Raw genomic sequence first — 20,820 nt, 5'->3', positions numbered from 1 at the left:
CTTTGTTTAACTACAACAGTCAACCGCTAACACTTTCAGGATTATTAAAATGGATTAGTGACCTCACTCTCTTTATTAAAGCCTCTTCTCCCGGGGCTGGTGTTTTCCTGCCTCCCGGTGGCTGTCACCCCAGCCCGGTCTTTCCCCTCTCTGCCTCCCTCTCCCTGTGCAGTCCCGGGATACGGAGGGGGGGGGGTTGGTCGGCAGCCCCGTTGCCGCCGGCAGCAAGTGGTGGCCACCGCCCTGTCTCCTTGCGGAGTTCATTCCCGCTGCTGCGGTCCCCACGCCAGCTGGGGAACCCATTCGGAGCACACAAGCGGGATTGTAAACAGCGTCGAACCGAAGGAGGCTGCGCCTCACCCCACCGGCTTCGGTGAGGCGGCAGCCCAGCGCGCCCCGTTCCCGCCACCGCCCTCCTTCCCCCGCTCACGCCCGCCCCCTCGCCGCTCCTCGCCGGCCCTAACCCTAACCCCAGCAGAGCGCCGGGCCGGAGGGAGGCCGGTACCGCGGCACCACCTCCTCCCTGGGTCAGCGCTTTGCCGGGAGGCGGTGGCGCGGCCCGGAGCTTACCTCCCAGCGGCGGCCTCAGCCTGAGCCGGAGCTCCCGGGCCCGGCGGCGGCCTCCGCCCGCCAGGGGGCGCGCGCTGCCTCTCCGCCGCGCCTCCGCCCCCCGCTCCCGCTCCTTCGGCCGACGGACCCCGTGCGCCCGCTGCCCGCCGAGCCGCGCCGTGCCGCCGGGTGTCAGGTACCGGGACGGTGTCAGGGGAAAGGGCGGTGTCTGTCGGTCTGTCTGTGAGGAGAGGAGACTGGAGGGCGCTGCCCGCTTGGCGGTGCGCGCTGGGGGTCCCGGCCCTGTCGAGCTCAACGGGCCCGCCGGGTCGCAGAGGGGGATTGAGGAGCATCCTGGGCGGGGTGGGGAAGGGAACGTCGGCACAGCCCGGCCCGGGGCCGCCGCTCGGCGGGGAGCGGACCGCAGCGGGCGTAGCGCTGTCCTCAGACCAGCGGGCGGGGCGTGCGGCGGCTCGACCCGGAGCGGACCCGAGGGCGCCGCGGAAGGGAGGCGGGGAAGCGGGGAGCCGGGGCAGGGCGGCTCGGGGAGGGCCCGGCGGTGACAGGCACCGCAACCGGCGACAAAAGCGACGTGAGGCCTGGTCAGTGCCCGGCCCGGGGCCTGGCGAGCTGCAGCGCAGCCGGTGGGAAGATGTTTGGTGGGAGAGGAGGGGGAGCGGCTGCCCGCCGTGATCCCGGGCAGGGGGGCAGGGAGGGAGGGACGTGGGGACAGGGAAGCGGCTGCGGGCCCGGCAGGGCAGGGCGCTGCCCCCGGGGAGAAGGTACTTTTTAGTATAAAACAACAAAGATGGACAGCCGGGACAACAAAGATGGACAGCCGGGCTGAGTGCACCCTCAGCAAGGTTGCAGGTGACACCGAGCTGTGTGGTGTGGACGGGGAGGCCACCCAGAGGCACCCCGAGAGGTGGGCCCGGGCAAGGTCCTGCAACAGAGTCAGGGTAGTCCCAAGCACATTTACAGGTTAGGCAGAGAATGGACTGAGAACAGCCCTGAGGAAAAGGACTTGAGAGTGTTGGCTGATGGAAGGCTCCACATGACCCTGCAGTCTGCCCTTGCAACCCAGAAAATCAAACGTGTCCTGGGCTACATCAAAAGAAGCATGGACAGGAGGTTGGGGCAGGTTGTTCTCTCCCTCTACTTTGCTTTCACAGCACTGCCTTGAGTGCTGTGTCCAGTTCTGGAGCTCTCAGGACAGGAAGGACGTTGGCCTGTTGGAGCTATCAGAGAAGGGCTTTAAAGATGGTCAGAGAAAAGGAGCACATCTTCTGTGAGGACAGGCTGAGAGAGTTGGGGTTGTTCAGCCCAGAGAAGGGAAGGCTCTGAGGAGACTTTATAGCAGCCTTCCAGTACCTGAAGGGCGGCTTCAGGAAAGCTGGGGAGGAACTTTGTGTCGGCATTAGGTTAGACACTAGGAAAAAATTCTTAACTGTAGGGGTAGTGGGACACTGTAAGAGGTTGCCCAGGGAAGTTGTTGATGCCCCTCCCTGGGAATGTTCAAGGCCAGGTTGGATGGGACCTTGAGCAATTTGGTCTAGAGAGAGTTGTGCCTGCTTGTGGCACGGGGGTCTGAACTAAATGATCTTTAAGGTTCTTCAAATTCAAACCATTCTACAATTCTATGGAGATAACTGAAACTAAAAGGCAGTACATATTTTTGTCAGAGGAGCTTTTTTGTCCGCAGAACTGACTTTATCAAAGTAATTACTGTTTTAAGGGACATAGAACAGTTCTCATTTTTCTAGATAGCACTAAAGTTGTTGATCAGCTGATACAAAAGAAATTGTATCAGCCAAAAAGCACAATACAATTCCAGATAGCACCAGAATTGTAAAGAGGATGGGGAAGTAACTAGAGACAAATTATGGTGAGTAATATTGAAAGCAAAATCCAAATCTGAGCATAAAAGATGATAAAATTAGTTCTTTGAAGATCTGTCTTGAGGCCAAATTCTTAAATATTTATTAAATATGTGAACACAGTGATTAAAACTTTACAATTTTAATTTGGTAGTGTTAAAGAATTGGGAGGCATTGCCACTATAGAAGAGGGTTACAGTACTGCACAGAAATGGTTGGGTGATCCTGAGAACTAGAGAATGAAATAAGTACAACAATTTAAGGAGCAAGGGTTTGCAGTTGCAGACTTACAAGCATGAGATTTGCAGAAGAAATTCTTACCAGTTGAAAAGCAATACAAAATATGTGTTAGGTAGTTACAAGATACACAACTGTGGAAAGAGTGAATGCCAACCTGTGATGATCCTGGGAAAGAAGTTAACTACTATCCACAAGGAAAGCTCTAGAATACTTTGTATAATGTTTATCATTCTCAGGTGAAATGTGAGCAGATGCAGGAAGATGTGCCTGGGACAGGTAGAGAAATTAAGTCTGTTGAAGAAGCGTTTGGCTTTTTTAGTTATGCAGAATAAAAGCTTTTATTGCTTTTTTTTTAAACCGTGAAAACCGTGAAAGGAATTAAATGAGCTAAAGAATGTTGATGCATGAATAATTTAATATGGATTATAATATTATAATATTATAATATATGAACATTTCTAACAGTTAGAGAGCACTTAGGTTCAGGAGCAGCCAAAACATGATGGTTTTTAGATGGAATGTGACTGGTTTGTAGAAGTAATGCTTTTGCTTGCTGGAGCAGGGGACTAAGCTTAGTGTAGACTTGAGATATGTTCTTTATCTGTTTGTAAAATAGATTATTAACCATAACTTCTTTAATTTGTTTTTTAGAAAAAAAATATAATAGTGTTTGCAGTGTGAATACTAGGTTTGGTAACAATCAGAAGATTGCAGTTGCTGATGGGTTTTTTTTGAGTTGAAGAGAAGGTCTGGAGAGTAAGCTGAGGTGAGTCAAAGGCTGGAGTGTAGTATGTGCATTCTTACTAGAAGACTGTTACTTGGTCTTTGCAAGAGGGGACTAAAAATCTATTCTAATCTGCACTCTTTGGTAGGTTTTCTCTCAGCAGGTTTTGGTATCCTTCATTTAGAGTTACCTCATCAGCAAGTGAAGTGATGCCTTAAACTTGATTGTCTTATCACACCTCATATGCTTGTGCAGTTAATTTCTGGATATATGTGCCCTTGAAGTCTTAATCTGCAGCCCAGGACCTGGTCACCCAAGGAGTGAACTACCAGCAGCTCTTGGGATTTTGGTACTCTGAAATTTTGAGGGCTGTTTCTCTTTTCTTTTGATCTTTTGTTAGTTGGGTGCCTCCCTCATGATATCAGTTGTGGATGTTCCACTTCCTGATGGGTCAGTTCATAAGCACATAAAATATTTCAGAGGGTGTTGGTTTATACACACTGTCTGGAGTTCATGGTGCCTTCAGCTTTCTGTAGAGAACAGTAGATGGTGTAGATGACAGGCTGATAGGCCTGTCTTGTGTGCATGGGCCTGTTCCACCAAACTTCAAGCAGTGGTGTTGACTGAGATTCTGTTGTCACCAAGTCAGGAGCACAGTGAAATGTTCAGATTGGTTGTGGTTCAGATTGGTTACTATTTAAAAATGGAAGTTACTAAGTAAGTAATAAAAGTGCCTCACTGAAGCCATATGTAAAGTTACACAACTTAGCTTCTGGCTTTAGTTCATGTATCAGCCCCACTTTTCTAGGTTGCATTTCTTTCTTTTACTCTATGCACAAAAATTCAATTGACTAAGTGGAACAGAGATGCTTAAATGCCAATTTTGTCACTTAGCAAATTCCTCACATCCAAGTAATTCAGCTACATCAGTTGCATTTTATAACATAAACTTAAAGGTATAAATCTTCTCATGTTAATTGATGGGGCTGTATTCTCCAGGATGCTTAGGACCTCTTATAGTGTCAGATCAGCAGTAATGGATGGTGACAGGGAAAGGGCAGCAGCACATTTCAGGGAAGGCTTCTGGTGTATGGGATGCTTGTGGGTAGTGTAGAATGGTTATCTGTCCTCACACTCATGTTTTTTTGTGCAGAGAAGCACATGCCTGTCTTTTCTGTGTGTTAATATGCTAGGGACCAGTTCTGTCTGAGTCTGGATACCTTTTTAGAGGTTCTCTATATCTAAGGCTCATCACCTTTTAATAAAGTTTACTTTATTAAAAGGATTGTAGGTGCTGGTGATGTGATTTATACAGTCTGCTTGGGTTTTCACAGTACCAGAAGGCTGTCGAGGCAACTACATGCTTATAGCACAGAAGAGATTTTTACATGCAGAAATGTTGAAAAATTAAAAAGAGGGCAAAAATTAATTTCAAAAAAATGTAAGGTAGAAAGGTGGCAAATTATCATAACTGTACACAAAGGTAAGATGATGTTTTGAGTAGAATAATATAAACCATGTTTACATGGTGCTGAACTCACTACGGGCAGCCTCCACTCCAGAAAAATCTCCTGGAGTCACCATATGGCCATTTCCTGAAAACCTCATGTCACCAGTGTGCCATGGCAGCCAGAAAGCAATGAAAATGGTGACTGTCCTCAGGAAACTACTGAGGAGGAGATAGAAGGCACCATTTTGCAGCTCCAGCTTGATGCACCCACAGCTGGAGTAGTGTGTGTAGTTCTTCTGATCTCTGCACCTGAAGAAGGTTACAGAGGGTGAGAGAAGGGCCAGGCTCATGTACTTTTCTGAGGAATGGTCTCTGATTGCCACTGTGGAAAGCAGAGTGAGCTGGATCCGGAACATCATTTCTTTGTGAACTTATAAGCAGTCATTTTAGTGCAAAAATTTTAGTCCTGCAGGGTTCAGCTCCAAATTCCAAACTGTTAGCATTTCCATGAACAGCCAAAAAAAGGCAGTGAGCAGCCAAGTGGTAGTGCTTGTTGATAACATAAAGATAAGGTCAACTGCTGCATAAGGGTACTGTAAGTCTGAGTAACTGGATAATGTAGAGGCATGTGAGTTCAGTGAAGGCAGAGTGATTCAGGTAGTGTGAAAAGAACCCTGTCTTCCATATGAAGTACTGGGCTCTCAGTAATGAGTGGTATTTTGTAGATGCAATGTGGTTCCACAAAAATGTAACCACAGTGCTCGAAAAGGTAAGCCAGATAGTAAATACTACTGGGAAGAACAAACCAAAGATTCTCCTCATGCTGCTGTTTTAATCCATGGTTCACCTCAAACACCCTCTGTGGTATTGCTGTTCATTGTCTGAATGCCATCTTCCACCTTGAGTATCAGCTCTTTTATGGATAAGTTACTGGCATTTACTGAGTTACCTGGAGGTGGAAGTTTTCCCTGTACAAGTGATAACTTTTGTTTCTAGGCTCAGCACAATCCACTGATACACAGGTAAACATCAGCGGAGCTACCTCCTCGCCATCAAGTCATGTAATTACAGTTTCAAATCCGTTTCACATCTTTCCAACCATTTTCCATTGTTTTGGTTGTTTCCATCCTCTGTGCACACCTGCAGCTTAAATTTGGCCTCCCTGATTCTTTCCAGATGTCAGTTGTTGGTGGAGCCTGTAGATTTACCCACCTCAGTCCCACCAGTTAGTTCCACTTGTGATCTTACACGTTATCAGGATAAGGACTGGGCTTCTTGTGTGTGAGGTCTGGCAGGTGTTTTGAGTTTAATTTTCAGGGTTTTTTAAGAAACAGATGTAAATGCCTGCTTTTTAAAAGAAATACCTTTATCTTCAGAACCCAAGCCACATAGTGAAGTCCTTATTTCACTAACGTGGGGTCAGAGCTGAGACAAGATTGCTGTTTATAGGTGCTGTTACACCACAAGGGAATAGCAGCTTGGCTTTCTGAATTCTTGTTTTTTTTTTTTTTTTTATCAGGTTGTATAAAAATCTTATTTTCAGGCCTTGCATTTCCCTCTCAGGACAATAGGAACCACCCAGAACTCCCGGAGAAGCGTTGTTGGGGAGTGCGGGTGGGCCAGGACCTGCCGCGCCCAGGCGGTGGCAGCGCTCAGCCAGGGACCAGCGCGGTGCCGGCTCGGCAGCTCCGGGCCAGCCCCGCCTCACCCAGCCCGGCTCCGAGCTCGGTGCTGGCTGCTTTTCCGGGAGACTTTTTCAAGGTCTGCAGCAAATTTAAACACAAACACTTCGTTAGGAGCGGAACGAATTCTCTCGAGTCTGTTAAACAACAAAACAACATGCAATGACCTTTAAGCTTTTCTTAACCAACGTAACATTAGCACGCTACATGTTTCAGGAGAAACAAGGAAGGAATTAGAGTAAAGGTTTGGGAAGAGGTTGATAATTATGACTGATATAAGTGATGCAACAGCTTTCTACAACAGCAGATGTATTCAAACTAGCCATAATGATCAGGGAAGTACTTCAGCTTTTTACTGATTTACCTTAGCCAGTTGCAGGAACTGAAGTTACAGATGATTTGAAAAAATCTTTAGTTGCCCGTCTTCCTAAGTAGTTCTTTTTCTAAAGATGAAGAATGAGCAAGGTTCAAAAATACTTGAATGTATATTTGATATAAGTTAAGTGCACTGAAAAACATAGTGCTACTGAATTACCACATAAATGTAGCAAGTATAAAATGTTTATAAATCTGCTTGTCAAGAAAGCTTTTAAAAGATACTTCTATTAAAAGAAGTATCTCCTTATTTTGTGTACATAATGGGGAGCATTCTGCAAGCTTGCATTCGCATTTGAGACCTTACCTACTTTGTAATGTTGACAACCTGTACGATGATGAGCAAAGCTCCCCGTTTCTCAATACTATGGTTAATCCATTAAAAAGCAGCAATAGTTATTCTAATGTTTTCATAAAGCACTTTGTAGCCTCTGTGTGCAGGGTTCTGTGTATATGCAGCACAGCAAAGTTCCTACTTACAGGATGACATCAGAGAAATATATGTCTCATGTCTGCAGAAGGGAATGGGAGTGACTCAAAATGAGTGGCATGAATGATATTCTTGTATTAACACTTATCCAGGTATCTAGCTAGAGACATGAAAGGAGAGGTAGGTCTTATGAATCTGCTGTGATACCTTGAATCCAGGAACTGCTGAAAAAATAACTGAAATTTAGGAATGGAAAATGCTGCCCAAATGCAGAGGTGTGTAAAACAGAGATCATACTGTCCTGATTCTGAGATGCTGCTTTCAGCAGCAGATCTGTGTTAGTGGAGCAATAAAGCTGTTCCAGTTTGACTGAAAGATGAAAGGTTTTAATAAAACTTGACATAGATAATGAGATTCTTTACTGAACAGAAGTGACAATTGATCATGTGATTTTTCAGTAAACAACATTTATTCTGTTAAATGACTCTTTAGGAACTCTCACATAAATACAAGTGTGCAAGAAAACATACCAAGTAAATGTGCAAATTTAGGACTAGTTTAAAACAGAATTTGCATCTAGTTCAATGGCCTGAGTTAATCAACATCCCTCCTGCCTTCTGCAGGTGTGAACGTGTACAGCAGATCAGCTGAGTTACCAGTGTGCACAGTACAGTGGGAAGCAATGGGCTTCTAATAAATAAGTTACTCTTACAGAATCACTTAATATAAACATCCCTTTTGAAAGCAGAGTAGTTCAATTAGATTTTCTTACCCTGTATTAGCCCACATGCATCACTGAAGAAGTGACTTACAGCATAATTTCTAAAATTCTTAATAATACATTGTTTATGTAAGCCATGTATTATTACATACTTAGGCTATATCCATGTTGTATAAATGTAGGAAAAATGTCTTCTTATGCCTTTTTAATTGGAATCCTTCTTGCTTGAAAAGATGTCTTTGAATTTCCCTTTTTTTCACAAAACTAATTTTCTATCAAATACCAAGTTGTTAACACAAAGACTTTTTAATTTTTTTTAACAAAAGTATAATTTAAAAGATAGCTTTTCAGTAGATAGCAATGTATTTTTAGAAGCAGTCACAGAACTAAATTAGATTTATCTAGCTCCAGTTGTAGCAATACATAGAGAGATTCAGAATGCTCATGTTGAAATCCTTTTGTGTCTTGTCACTAATGCAAGTCCATTTGTCCTAATTTGTGCCTGTAACATTAGTGCTTGGTGGCAGGTGTACCAGCTTTTAGACAGGTTCAGGTGCATCTGATTCACCTTTCAGAAGCAATTTAAAGACAATGGCTAATGCTTTACATTTTAGTTTCTAAATCCACTGCATTAGATATTCATTACAGCAAGAAGATTTTTGATACATACTGTGGACAGGAATGTAACCATAGTTTGTTTATTCAAAATGATCTAATTTGACTATTGTAATTTTTTTTCTGAGCTTTGTTAGACAGGAAATTTTGCTAAATTGTGTTAAATTTGAGGCAAGAATGTATAGTTTGGGGACTGGCATTTTAGAGATGGTGCATAGTGCAGCTTTTTAGGCAGCTTGTATCTGGCATAGGTTAGATAGCCATATGTGAAATTGAATTGTGTTTGTAGAAAAAATTATTTTAATCACAAAGATAAGTAGATAAGTCAAACTAGATGGTCTAGATTTTTATTTTTTTTTTTTTTTGGTGAGTGTATTTTTTTAGTCCACAATCTTCAAGTGCTGGAAGAAGAATTTGTTGGTTTGTTGTGGGTTTTTTTTCTTTCTTTTCTTTCTTATTGCAACATACTAGGGCTTTACTTTAGTGATCCATTCTAAAAGATTCTAGTGATAATAAATTCTGGATCAGAATTACTTCCAGTTACACCTTTTGATAACTGCTAATCTTTGTGCTTCCTTTTCTGAGAAGACAGGGCAGTAAGGGTTGTGCAGGTTTGGTTTGTTTTTGGTTTGTTTTTTTTTTTCATTATTAGCTAATGTTTCATCAGAGTTGTATGTAAAGTGAGGGGGAATTCTTTAATGCTTTACCAAACATGCACGTCTGGAATGAAAATGTAAACATTAGCTTAGATATAACAGAGGATGCCATACTGTTTCTCAAATAGCATTCCTCTCTTCCAGTGTAATATTCTCATTTTTATTTATGTTAGGCCTTGTTTTATTAAACAGGTTTAAACACTCAAATATTATTTTACAAGCAAACCACCATCGTTTTATCAAGTACAAGTTGGGTTTTGTGCTGTTGATATGCTGTTACTGTGGCTGATAATTGGAGGTTTTTAAATGATTTATGATCTTTCTTTAGGGAAACTAGTGCAGAATGTAAAGGTCACAGTCACATTGTACAGAAACCAGGCCCAGTATTTTTCTGAGCAAAGGCTGGACTAGCAGAGTTGAAAAAGCATTCTCATATAATTTATGATTTGGGTGGGAAGTGGGTAAGAAAAGTGGAAATGCTGCCAGCTGAGATTCCTACCTTTGCAACATCAAGGGCTTTTTTAATACAGTCAGTGGAAACCCGAGTCAGTACATTGTATATTTCTTTTTGTGTAGGGTTATAAGAAGGCTGGTAGTGTTCTAAATGACACCAGTCTTGCATGAAATGTTTCACATTGCATGAGTGAACTGGCCTTTTGCTATGGGGTAGGATTGTGGGAAGGAGAGCTTGAGCCAGTGATGTACCATGACATGCTTAAAAACATTTTTGCAGCCTAGGGGAATGTATTCTGCTTAAAATAATTCCCTGTACAGATACCAGCGCATAGAAGTTGTTCCTATCTCTTTTTCTTCTGTGTCCAAGAAAGAAAAAAACAAGTTTCATTCCTGCACTGGGAAACTAGACAGTGTTGATACATGTAGCAGGATTCGTCCACATAGGAATTACAAACTAGCAAAGTTTAAATATGTTTCATTCACCTCATCAGCCTGAAATGCTACAGCTGTGTTAATCAGACCTGTGTGTAAACATTTTAAAATCAATTTTGTAGGTATTTGATCTTGAATTTGATCTAAAACATGGGGTAAGAGATATAAAGTGTAGACATCATAAACCCTCAAGAAAAAGGAGAGGTTTTAAATCTAATTCTAATTCTTTGGCTGCTGGCCATGTTTCCATGCTCCTGGCTGATTGAGAGCAATTGTGTGGAAGGATGCCTTATATAGATGAGAAAATTTAAATCTGCATACAGCAGCCTTAAGAAGAGGTTCAGATAGTTAATCAGAGCACTGCTACATTGTGAGTCCAAAATACAAGCCCTGAGCAAGTGAAGGGAACTGTTTCCAGTGAAGTTTTGTTTCAGTTTCTATTCAAAGCTTATCAAGTAAAATCACTTTTCCTTCCTGCCACTTGAACTTGTGTCATGTTTGTACTGAGATTTCTTCTAAGGATTTTTACTGGTTTACATGATTTTTTTTTTCTTTTTGCTTCCTCTCTGAGGCAGTGCAGTATTGCTGTCCAGTCTCCTAGGTGATTTTGTTTCAGCTCATCATTGCCTCATGCACATTTTACTGTCTTCTTGCATAGTCATTCTTTATTGTTTTCAGGTAGGTTTTTTCTGTGTCCCCTAAGCACATTGTCATCATAACCTCATTCTTTGACTCATCCTTAAAACATTCTGCAAAACTTAATTCATAGTTTCTGAAATAGCCCATGTCAAGAAATCCATGGTGAAACAACATCTATTTTTCCCTTTCAGGTCCTGATACAAAAAAGGACTTAAACCTTTATTTCATACCAAGCCAGAGAAACTACTTTTGTGCTTCTCTGCATAGGGGTGTGCTAATTGAACCCACAGTAGCTCCATACTTAATTTTACCTTTGTCCACCTTGTATCCACTTCCAGTTTTCACTTACAGGCGGGCAGTTTCTCATAATGCACTCAGATTTCTGTAGGCTGTATTGCTATTCTTCTTTGTGTATCTGTGGTACTGTAAAAATATCTTTCTTCAAAGAGTACTGAAAAATACATTTATTTCAGAATGAAGGCATTGGTATTTATAGTAATCAAGCATTTTCAGCAACTGACTGGAATTCATGCTTCAAAGTTCAGATTCAGATGGTGGAAATCCCCCTGCAGTATCCTTGCTTATAGCTAGAAAGAATTTCAGTCAGTATCTGTATCTGTAAACTGTTGTCTGTAGTTCCCCAGTTCATGAAATGTGATTTTTCTCCCTTTCCATTCTCATTTACAGTGTTTTACCCTTTAGTATCAAAACTGCTACACATGGTCTCTTGCTAGGTGAAAATTAATCACCTGTCTTGTACTTGTATTGATCTTATTATTTTTCTGTAATAACTAATTTTAGCTGCTGTTTCTAGAGGTGGGAGTCAGGCTAAAAGGAGCTGTTTCCATAATACCAGAAGGGAATGCTTCACACAAAGTTAGTATGTAGGACAGGAAGATTTCAGAGTTGGTTTATAAGCTAGTTTGCATTCTTTTTTTTTTTTTTTTAAATCTGAGTAGTCTTCTGAGTGCTTGCATTGTGTTTATTTGCCTGGTTTTACCATCATTTCTTCCCACTTGTACTTGCAGATTTGTCACCTACTCCAGAGAGAATCAAAGCAATGTCCTACGTTTTTGTAAACGACTCTTCCCAGACAAACGTGCCACTCCTGCAGGCTTGCATTGATGGAGATTTTAACTATTCCAAACGACTGTTAGAGAGTGGGTTTGACCCAAATATCCGTGACAGCCGAGGCAGAACTGGCCTTCACCTTGCTGCAGCCAGAGGAAATGTAGACATCTGTCAGCTCTTGCATAAGTTTGGTGCTGACCTACTGGCCACTGATTACCAAGGTAACACAGCCCTTCACCTGTGTGGGCATGTGGATACCATCCAGTTCCTAGTTTCTAATGGACTTAAAATTGATATTTGGTAAGTTAGTTGGGTTTTTTTTACAGTACGTATTTTATAATATATTAATCTTCTGTCACCAGAGCCTTTTATATAAATCTGTTGCTGAAATCCTGTATTTGGTGCAATTCGACTATTTTAAGATATCGCTTAATAAAAACACAAAATAAGGCAGAAAAACAACAGGGGGCCACTTCTAGTCTGCAACAAGTAAAGCAAATAAAAGTAGCAGCCTCTGTATCTAATTCTGCCTCACTGGTGACATTGCTATCCTGGTTTGGCCAGCCAGCCATGTGTGGGTGATAGGCACCAAAGAAAAAAATGACATTGCCTACTTTAAAAGATTTTTTTTCCACCAGAGTTCTGTTGTTTTAATTGCTGTACTTTATAAGACAAAGAAAATACAGTATATGTGTGTGTCAGTTAATTCCCATACTCCTTTGGTAACAATGCTCCCTTTCAGTGTTTTCCCCCTCCCTCAAAGTCTGTGACTCAGCCCTTCTTTTAAATATTGTATATTCTTTCCTTCTGGCTTCCAGCAGCTGTGAGATGCCAGTGCTCAGATGCCAGCTCTCAAACTGCCAAATAACTTGCTGTTTCAGTGCAGCAGCTGAATTATTTTGTTTGTGGAGCTCTCTGCATATACAGAACCTGCAAAAAACAGTGCTAACTTCAAAACTTCTGAGTTTTTACATCTGTCTCTTTTTCACCTGTCCCTCATTAATGTTTTCAACTTAGCAAAACTAGTTACTGGCACACCAGATTCAGTATGGATTGTGGGCTGGATCTTTTTTTCTCTCATTTCAAATAGCTCTGGGGAAAATCCCTACTCTGAGGGCAGCTCTGATCCCATTTTAATGGTAACAGGGGGACCATTTGTACTTTGTTTCATTTCCCTACGAGGAACTAGATTGCACAATTCCTTCTTGAAATTAAATTTAATCTTGTACATTGCCATAAATCTACTGTTTTGTTTTGTTTGTTTTTCATAACACCTAGAGATTACAAATAGGTTTGAGTACTAAGAATTTTGATTTTATTTAGAGGGAGAAGAGGAGTGCAGTTTCAAACCCAAGTACACTGATTTTCTTTTATTGTCAGTTATGCTATAACTTGTAAAGGTTTGTCTGATATGACAGAAATTATTTTTATGGACTTAATTAAATTGCAGTGTGCTATGCTGAGTTGTGTTGTTACAAAACTTCTGTATTAAAAGTTTCTTTTCTTCTCCTGTCTTTTTGTGGGCTTATTTTAGCAACCACCAAGGTGCAACACCACTTGTTCTTGCAAAACGAAGGGGTGTGAATAAAGATGTGATTAGATTGCTGGAATCTTTAGAGGAGCAAGAGGTGAAAGGATTTAACAGAGGAGCTCACTCAAAGCTGGAAACAATGCAAACTGCTGAAAGTGAAAGGTATTTATAAATGAGAAATAATTAATAGGAGAAATAATGTTTGTGGCCTTTAGATTGTTGTGGTTAACTTGATTGTTCCTCAAAACAGGTGATCTTGTACTTGACCTGGTATTATCAGACCAAATGAAAATCAAATTTGTATTTTGGAAAAATCTCTTTAAACATCTCAAATCTAAGAAAAAAAGAAATTCCTCTTTGAGATTTTAATTTTATGGTGGAAATTTTAAAAAATAATAATTTTACATTACAGATTCCCCAAAAATAAATATTTTACCACTTATCTGAGGCTGAGGAGAAATTGAGGTGAAGTGCAAAATACCAGTATATCAGACTAACCTTTCCTTCAATCCATCCTTTCAATAAAATGGTTTTCTATGCGAAGAAGGAATAGGGGAACCTTAAGTTCAGAATTTTATATTGTGTAAAATATGAAATTTGCATTGGTGGTAGTCCTGAAAAAGATGAAGAATAGAATAAGAATTTCATGATAGCTAAAGGGATAATTAAAGAAAAAAAATTAATATTTCAGGAAAAATTGCTGACGATTTCAAGGAAAGGAAGTTACTAATAAAGTCCTTTTTCTGGAGAAAAGACTTGACGTGTTAGTCTGTTCCAGGAGTTGAAGCTTACCCTGAAAAAGGCAATGAAGTCCTTTAACATGGGAAACCAAGTATTCCCACTACATGCAGAAAACTGTCAGTGCCTTTGTAGAAAGCAATGGTGATGCCTGCTGTGTAGTACATTTTTTAAAGCCGTTCAGCCCCACTGAAAAAAGCTGAATTTATCATTTAAGAAATATGGAGAACCATTAAAGTGCTCTCCAGGGAACAGTGTCTCCATGCAAAAGGAAGCAAGCAGAACTCACTTTAGCCTGGCAGAGTGAGGACTGAGAGGTGTGTGGTTGCTGACAAGAAATACTGGTTTTGAACAACGTGAAATAACTGTTTAAGACAAAAGCTGATGGTAGCACAAGAGCCAAAGGATACAGATAAACCACAAATAAATTTTGGTTTAAAACTAATTGGTTTTTTGCAATGAGTGTCCATGAGAGCTGCTTTGTAGGATTTAGATGAGGCAAGAAGCCTTGCAAATTTGAAAGGAGGGTAATTCTCTTGCAGAAACCACTGTATTTCCAGTAAACATGACAGAACATGAGACTGTGATTAATAATGCAAGAGACCTTTCCAGCATTGTTTTGTTTTGTTTTGTTTTCAGTTGGAAACATGGTATCAATGTTGTTTGGAATACTTGCTCTTATACTGAATTTATTGCAATTTGTAACTTTTAAAATTGTCTAATAATGACAATGAGTTACTTCTGGGATATTGTATCATCAGAACCAGGGAGTTTTGCCATATAATTCTTGTTCAGTTTGCACGAAAGCCTTCACTGTAAATGAACATCAAACTGTGTAGATGGAATTGTTATCTAAGCTGGGTAAACAGAAAAGGTGAAACAAACAAAATTACAGAAATCATGCAGAATATTCCCAGTGAACGGATTGGAAGTTCTGTTTTACACATCAGGTGACCTCACTCATCAGAGAATTTGTTTTAAGCCCTGAAAATTTAATGTTACCCTCAAAATTATGTGGGTATAAATTAATAGAATTTGTCCATATGACCTAAACAAATGTTATTGAAAGTTGCTTGTCACATAGAAGTGCACCTATGTTGGTTTTGTTTGAACATATGGGCCAAAAGCTCAGCCCCACTTAAATTCTGCTTTTTGGCTGGATAGTGCCCCCTTAATTATCATAGCTTCCTTTCTGTCATTTGACCTTCATAAATGTTATATTGTTTGCTTTGGCAAGGAAGTCAGCAACTCTCCTTGGGGAAAGGCACAGAGACATAAACAATACACTATCCAGCTTGTTTGTGAAGGTGTTTAAAATGTCTGAAATACATTATTTTTAAAATAACAAGTAACTGGTGCCCACAGCAGCAAAAGAAAGTGAGCTTATATGCTGTTTGCTTTGTAAATAAATAATGTCTCTGTAAGAGCTGGCTTTTCAGACCTCCACAGTTTCATTCCACCCTCTTAGTATTATTTTCACATTTTAGAGTCACTTAGATTATATCTCCTGTCCCTTTCCTTCTCTGCCCTGACTCTCTTCCATTATGCATGAACCTATGGAGAAATAGTGGTTGCTCTTTTCTAAAAACAGTCTCTGACTTCAGTTTTCTGCCCCTTATTACGTACACTTGCTGCTGCTCTGGGAGCAGGGGCCAAAGCTGTGCTCCTGGCTCCAAGTTATTTTCTCTTTGCATTCCTCCCAGTGAGGAGGACACTGTACTGTCAGGAGAGCAGCAGAGCTTGCTCTGTCCCTCTCTCAGCACAGATGAGATCTGTGTCCCTCGCTGCAGCCCCACCATGAGCAGGGGCTGTGCCCAAACACGCAGCCAAATGTGAACTTCCACAGCGTGTTTTATAAGTGGAAGTGGACATCTGTCTGGGCAATGTGGCACAAACTCTTCTGCAGGATGCATTGCTGCTTTCCCATTTCTTAAGCAGGTGTAATTAATAATAACAACAACAAAAAAAATCGTTAATAAAATTTATTTTAATTGGGTTGTCATGTAAAATAGCAAAATGTTTTCTATGTACCCTTTTCTACTCAATGGGCCAGGATGTGATCTTCTCAGTTTAAATTGCATTGCACTTTTGCTTACCCTCTCTGGGGTTATGTATTAACTAGGTTGTACTAAAGGAGTAGTTCTGTTCTACACCAATGGCTGTCTGTTAGTAAACCCTTTGTTTTGCTTGGGAAGTCCTAATAAGCAAGGAAGATGACCAAATGCTGTAGATGTGGGCAAGCAAATGTAGCTTTACAGCATGGTAAATATTTAAAAAAGAAAAAAAAACCACCCCAAGCTGTTTCATAGGCAATTCCTGCAATACTTCATCAAACTATGGGAGTTGAGGCTAATTATTCTTCAGTGGCTGTACTTCCTAAGAAAAAATACCATAGGAATAGTGAGAAGTTTTTCTGTCATGTCAACTTAAAAGAGAGATTCATAAATGAGACCATTTTCTTATAACAATCATTCGTCAGTTTATTATTGTCACCAAGAACAATAACATTTCTGCAATTAGTTTTAGAGTTGGAAATTACTTTTCACTGAAATGTTTTATTCTATTATTGCTATAAAAGATATCTAGGAATATGGTAACTGAAAGCATTTATAAGGGAATAAAAAAAAATTTCTTTTTGCTGCTTCCCTTCTGCTATGTACATCATTGTGTATGTAGTTGGTTTCATCATTTCCTTTCTGTGCTTGTTGAAGCCTGATGCTGTGAGCACCTGTGCATGTAATTGTACTCAAGTGAGAAGCTGCAGGACTGTGCAGATGGCTAAAATTTTACAGAAGTGATTTCAAGGGATGAGAAAGTTTTCCCATTCTTTGTCAGGGATTTCATACACCAACAGAGAAACTTTAATAAACCCATTGTGAAACCAGCAGAATTGGGGGAGTGATACAGGAAGCCACGATTTCAATAAACTTACATTTTTTCTGAAGTTGTTTCATTGTCAAGGTGGCTGCATCATTGTAATTTTATATTTCTTTCTCATTTTAAAATGAGAGTTCCAGTCCCTGACTGTACAGACTGACAATTTAAAGGGACCAAATGGAATGGTAATGGAATATCAAAAAAAACATCAAAGCAGCTGCTGAATGCTTTATGGCATAAAATACAGCAATGCCAAGTTCTTGTAGATTAGAAAGTTTCTGAACTTGTTCTTATCCAAACTTCTTGTTTTCTGTGATGTTTTTTATGCTAGAGAAGAGGTCTCTGTTTATAACAAAGGCATGCAGAAGGTTAGTAAAGATCACTACAGTGTTCAGAATCTGAATTATATTGGTTAAATTTTTAATATTGTAATTTTATTTTTTAATAATAATTTGTTGTTTTAGTAGCAAAAGCTTTGCCCCTTGAAGCTTTAGTTTATGCTTCATTAATTTTTACTAAGCCACATTTAGTAGGAATTATGGGGACTGACTTTTGAAGGCTTCTCTGTGACAAGCCTGGAAACTCAATGCAGTTGTACAGTTACAGATATCATTCTCTTTACACAGGTTAACAAAACATCCTTTCAACCAACTTAATTTTAGAGTTAGGAGTCTTCTCCTGATCTGCTTTGTCTTGATTTAGCAGAGGCAATGCTATAAATCTGCAGGTGGCTTTAGTTTTTAATTTAGAATGTTTGGGTTGCTCTTAGTAGGATTAGTGTCATACTTAAAGGTGCATTCTTCTGCTCTGATGTATTTTTAACTTTAATCCTTTGTAGTGCAATGGAAAGCCATTCCCTCCTTAATCCAAACCTACAGCAAGGTGAAGGAGTTCTTTCCAGTTTCCGAACGACATGGCAAGAGTTTGTGGAAGACCTGGGCTTCTGGAGAGTGCTGCTCCTGATTATTGTCATTGCTCTTCTGTCACTGGGAATTGCATACTATGTTAGTGGGGTGCTTCCTTTCGTAGAAAACCAGCCTGAACTGGTGCACTGAATCAAAAGCAAAGTAGTGCACTCTGCTTTTTCCCTGCTCTAATCTTATTTTGAGCTTCTTGGAATTATTTGGTTGGTGCAGACAGTGGCAGCTGTATATACTGTTTGCCTTTTGTACTTATTATTAAACTCTTGGAAACAGTAATTAATTCATTTCAAGTAACACACTAAATTCAGAAGCATTCCTAAGCTACCTCTGGCTTATCTTGACTTGCAAGCAAGATGTGAAGATAATCCTCTCTGTTGATAGAGCATTATGAATAGAGAAGGCCTTTCATAATGAGTATTAAATTTGTGGCCATGAAAAATGTATCTTAGTATAGAGCCAAATTTGATTAATTTTCCCTGTGAGGAGAGGTAAATGTATTGTTGCATTTTTCTGTGTGTGTTCTTCAATTGAAAGAAAATTATTATTTTAAATTTCCTCCACAGGGAATCTGAGTAACATAATAATGCATTCTGATATAGGCAGTAATAAGCTGCAACTTTGTAGTTCTTTTAGTGCCTCCCTGTAGTTTCATATCTGCTAGTTTATAAAAGGAATGAGGAATTGTTTAAATTTTATTATGCCTTCAATGCATAGGTCACTCTTTTATTTATTAGGATAATGCAGTGTTTCTCCATCAGATGAATTTGATGCTAATTCCTGCCTGAAGTAAATTTTGTAGAGCAAAGCTGTTTGTTGTGCTTTGGGAATAAAGTTGTTTCAGCCTTGGGCTGAAAATTTTTGCCTTTTTGTTGAAATGTTACTAAGCAAACCTTTCTTTGTGAGGGTGGTAGAAAGTGATTGAGGTGTTCTCCTCTGTATATAATAATTCTGTAAGTCCATTGTCTTTGTGAAATCTGTCCTGAAGGATAACTTCCTCCCACAAGGACCAGACAGAACCCTATAATTGCTTTGTTTTCACGTTTGTGGAGAAGACTTGATTGAATAGAATCCCTTTCTAGAATTGTTTTCCATTTTGGTTTCAGACAGCACTTACAGGCTTATGAATTATTTTCTAAGTATGCAGAATAAAAGTATTTTAAATGTTAATGTTAGGAGCATTGTATGAAATGAAATCTTGATCCATTCTGCACTTAGCTGTGAAATGCTGTGTTTGTAAATAACCTAGGGATATGAATCAGTTAAAATACTCTTTTATGAAGGCTAGGAAGGTGTTACATAGTAAGCTGGAGGGTTTCAAAGAGAGCAGCTTCTCTCCCTCCCTGCTGATCAGACATCTGATTATCTTTGTTGTCAGTGCTTTGAAAATCCCAAACAAAATTAATTCTGCAAACCTCATGAATCAATTTTTTTCCTAGCCACCCTTGAAGTGTTGCTAAATAACATTAGCCAGTTATAAAATTATAACTGCAATAAATATTGATAGAAGTAACCTCCAATACCCCCTCAAACCACAGCACCTACATCTCTGTTGTGCTACTGTGTGTGCTTTTCTTTCCTGTTTATGGGTTTGAGTGAAGAGAGTTGTTGTGTTCCTTTTGATGTGTGACATGGGCTTCACTGAGCTGGGCCCCATTTTTAAACTGTATCTGAATAATTCTTGTTCTCATTTCCTAAGTTAGAGGTTAATGAAATGATACTTTTCTAGTAGCCACCAATGCAGCAGAAAAGAAAACCTCTTAAAGAAACCTAAACCAAACAGCACATACTCCTCTTCTGAATATTTCAATTCTTGTATAATCTGTTCATTAACAGAGAAATAAAAAGTCATACTATACTTAAATTACATTTACTTTTCTAAATAAGTACATTTCTATTAATAATACTCTGTATCTTGAATAATCAGATTGTCTTTCAGTGTGTAACTGTAATAATTTGTAACTGTATTCTCAGTATGGGTGAATGCCACAAATAAATATATGTAGTAAATATGTTTTGTTTGATTATTACATTAGTGCAGCAGTAATGATGCTACCCCATTATGCTGAGTTTTTTGTTGTGCATTGATAATGAGCAATCTCAGAAGTGGGGAGGTTCCTTCCCTTAGAAAAGGAAACCATAGTTTGGAATAAATGAAGTTGCTGAAGATTTGCTTGGTTTATTTTCAGTATTGTTACTGAATCACTGTTACTATCTATCTGTCTGTCTTTTTCTCTTATCTAAGATTTCAGGTATGGAACATGCTATCTAGAGGCCCCTTGGGATTTAAGATTACCTATAAGGGAGTAGAAAACATAACCAAGAAAAACAAGTTTGAGCCTTAAATAGCCTTTCCTACTTTGCTCTGCAGGGGTATAACACAAGCATTTCAGGAACAGCAGATTGAAAAGGTCTGAAAAATCGTGCAAGTTCCATCCAAAAATCATGCATGTTCCAAATTAACATACATCACTTTTTCAACTCAAAAAAATCCCAAGCACTGTTTAAACTACTGTGTAATGACTGCTACTCTTTGAAATATGGATGTTATAAACATATGACTAAAAGAGGAGTTCATTCTGTATATACTTCTGTTATTGAAAAAGGACAGCTGTGCCTTTCAATATATATCTATAAACATTAATGACTCTATTCAAAGGTTGATTCTAGAGAATGAATTTGCCCCCTGTACATTGGATTTCATGGAATGCAATTTTATAGGAATAGAAAGAGGGCTTTAGCCTTCTTCCTCTTGAAGCTGTGGTCATGAGGAGTTTCACTGTTTCAGCATAATGATGTGTGTCAGTTTAGGTAGTGATCTGGAGCTCAGTAAGATT

General features: G+C 39.9%; 1 protein-coding gene across 6 annotated transcripts; it reads left to right on the top strand.

Moving 5' to 3' along the window:
* Nucleotides 1-472: 472 nt before the first annotated feature.
* On the top strand, nt 473-20,546 carry ANKRD46 (ankyrin repeat domain 46). Of its 6 annotated transcripts, none has more exons than XM_030445794.1 (5): nt 473-745; nt 3,318-3,432; nt 11,875-12,217; nt 13,452-13,610; nt 17,902-20,119. In XM_030445794.1, exons 3-5 carry the CDS (start codon nt 11,907-11,909, stop codon nt 18,116-18,118), a joined length of 687 nt encoding a protein of 228 aa, XP_030301654.1. In that variant the 5' UTR covers nt 473-745; nt 3,318-3,432; nt 11,875-11,906; the 3' UTR covers nt 18,119-20,119. The 6 variants fall into 6 exon arrangements, with proteins under 6 accessions (XP_030301654.1, XP_030301653.1, XP_030301655.1 ...); XM_030445795.1 differs by lacking the exon at nt 473-745 and adding an exon at nt 1,088-1,193; XM_030445797.1 differs by lacking the exon at nt 473-745 and adding an exon at nt 1,135-1,151.
* The last annotated feature ends 274 nt before the right edge of the window (nt 20,547-20,820 follow it).

This window comes from Calypte anna, chromosome 2, assembly GCF_003957555.1.
Source record: "Calypte anna isolate BGI_N300 chromosome 2, bCalAnn1_v1.p, whole genome shotgun sequence".
Classification (NCBI taxonomy): domain Eukaryota; kingdom Metazoa; phylum Chordata; class Aves; order Apodiformes; family Trochilidae; genus Calypte; species Calypte anna.
Note: the sequence above shows the minus strand (reverse complement) of the source record. Positions and strands in the feature narration are given on the sequence as shown.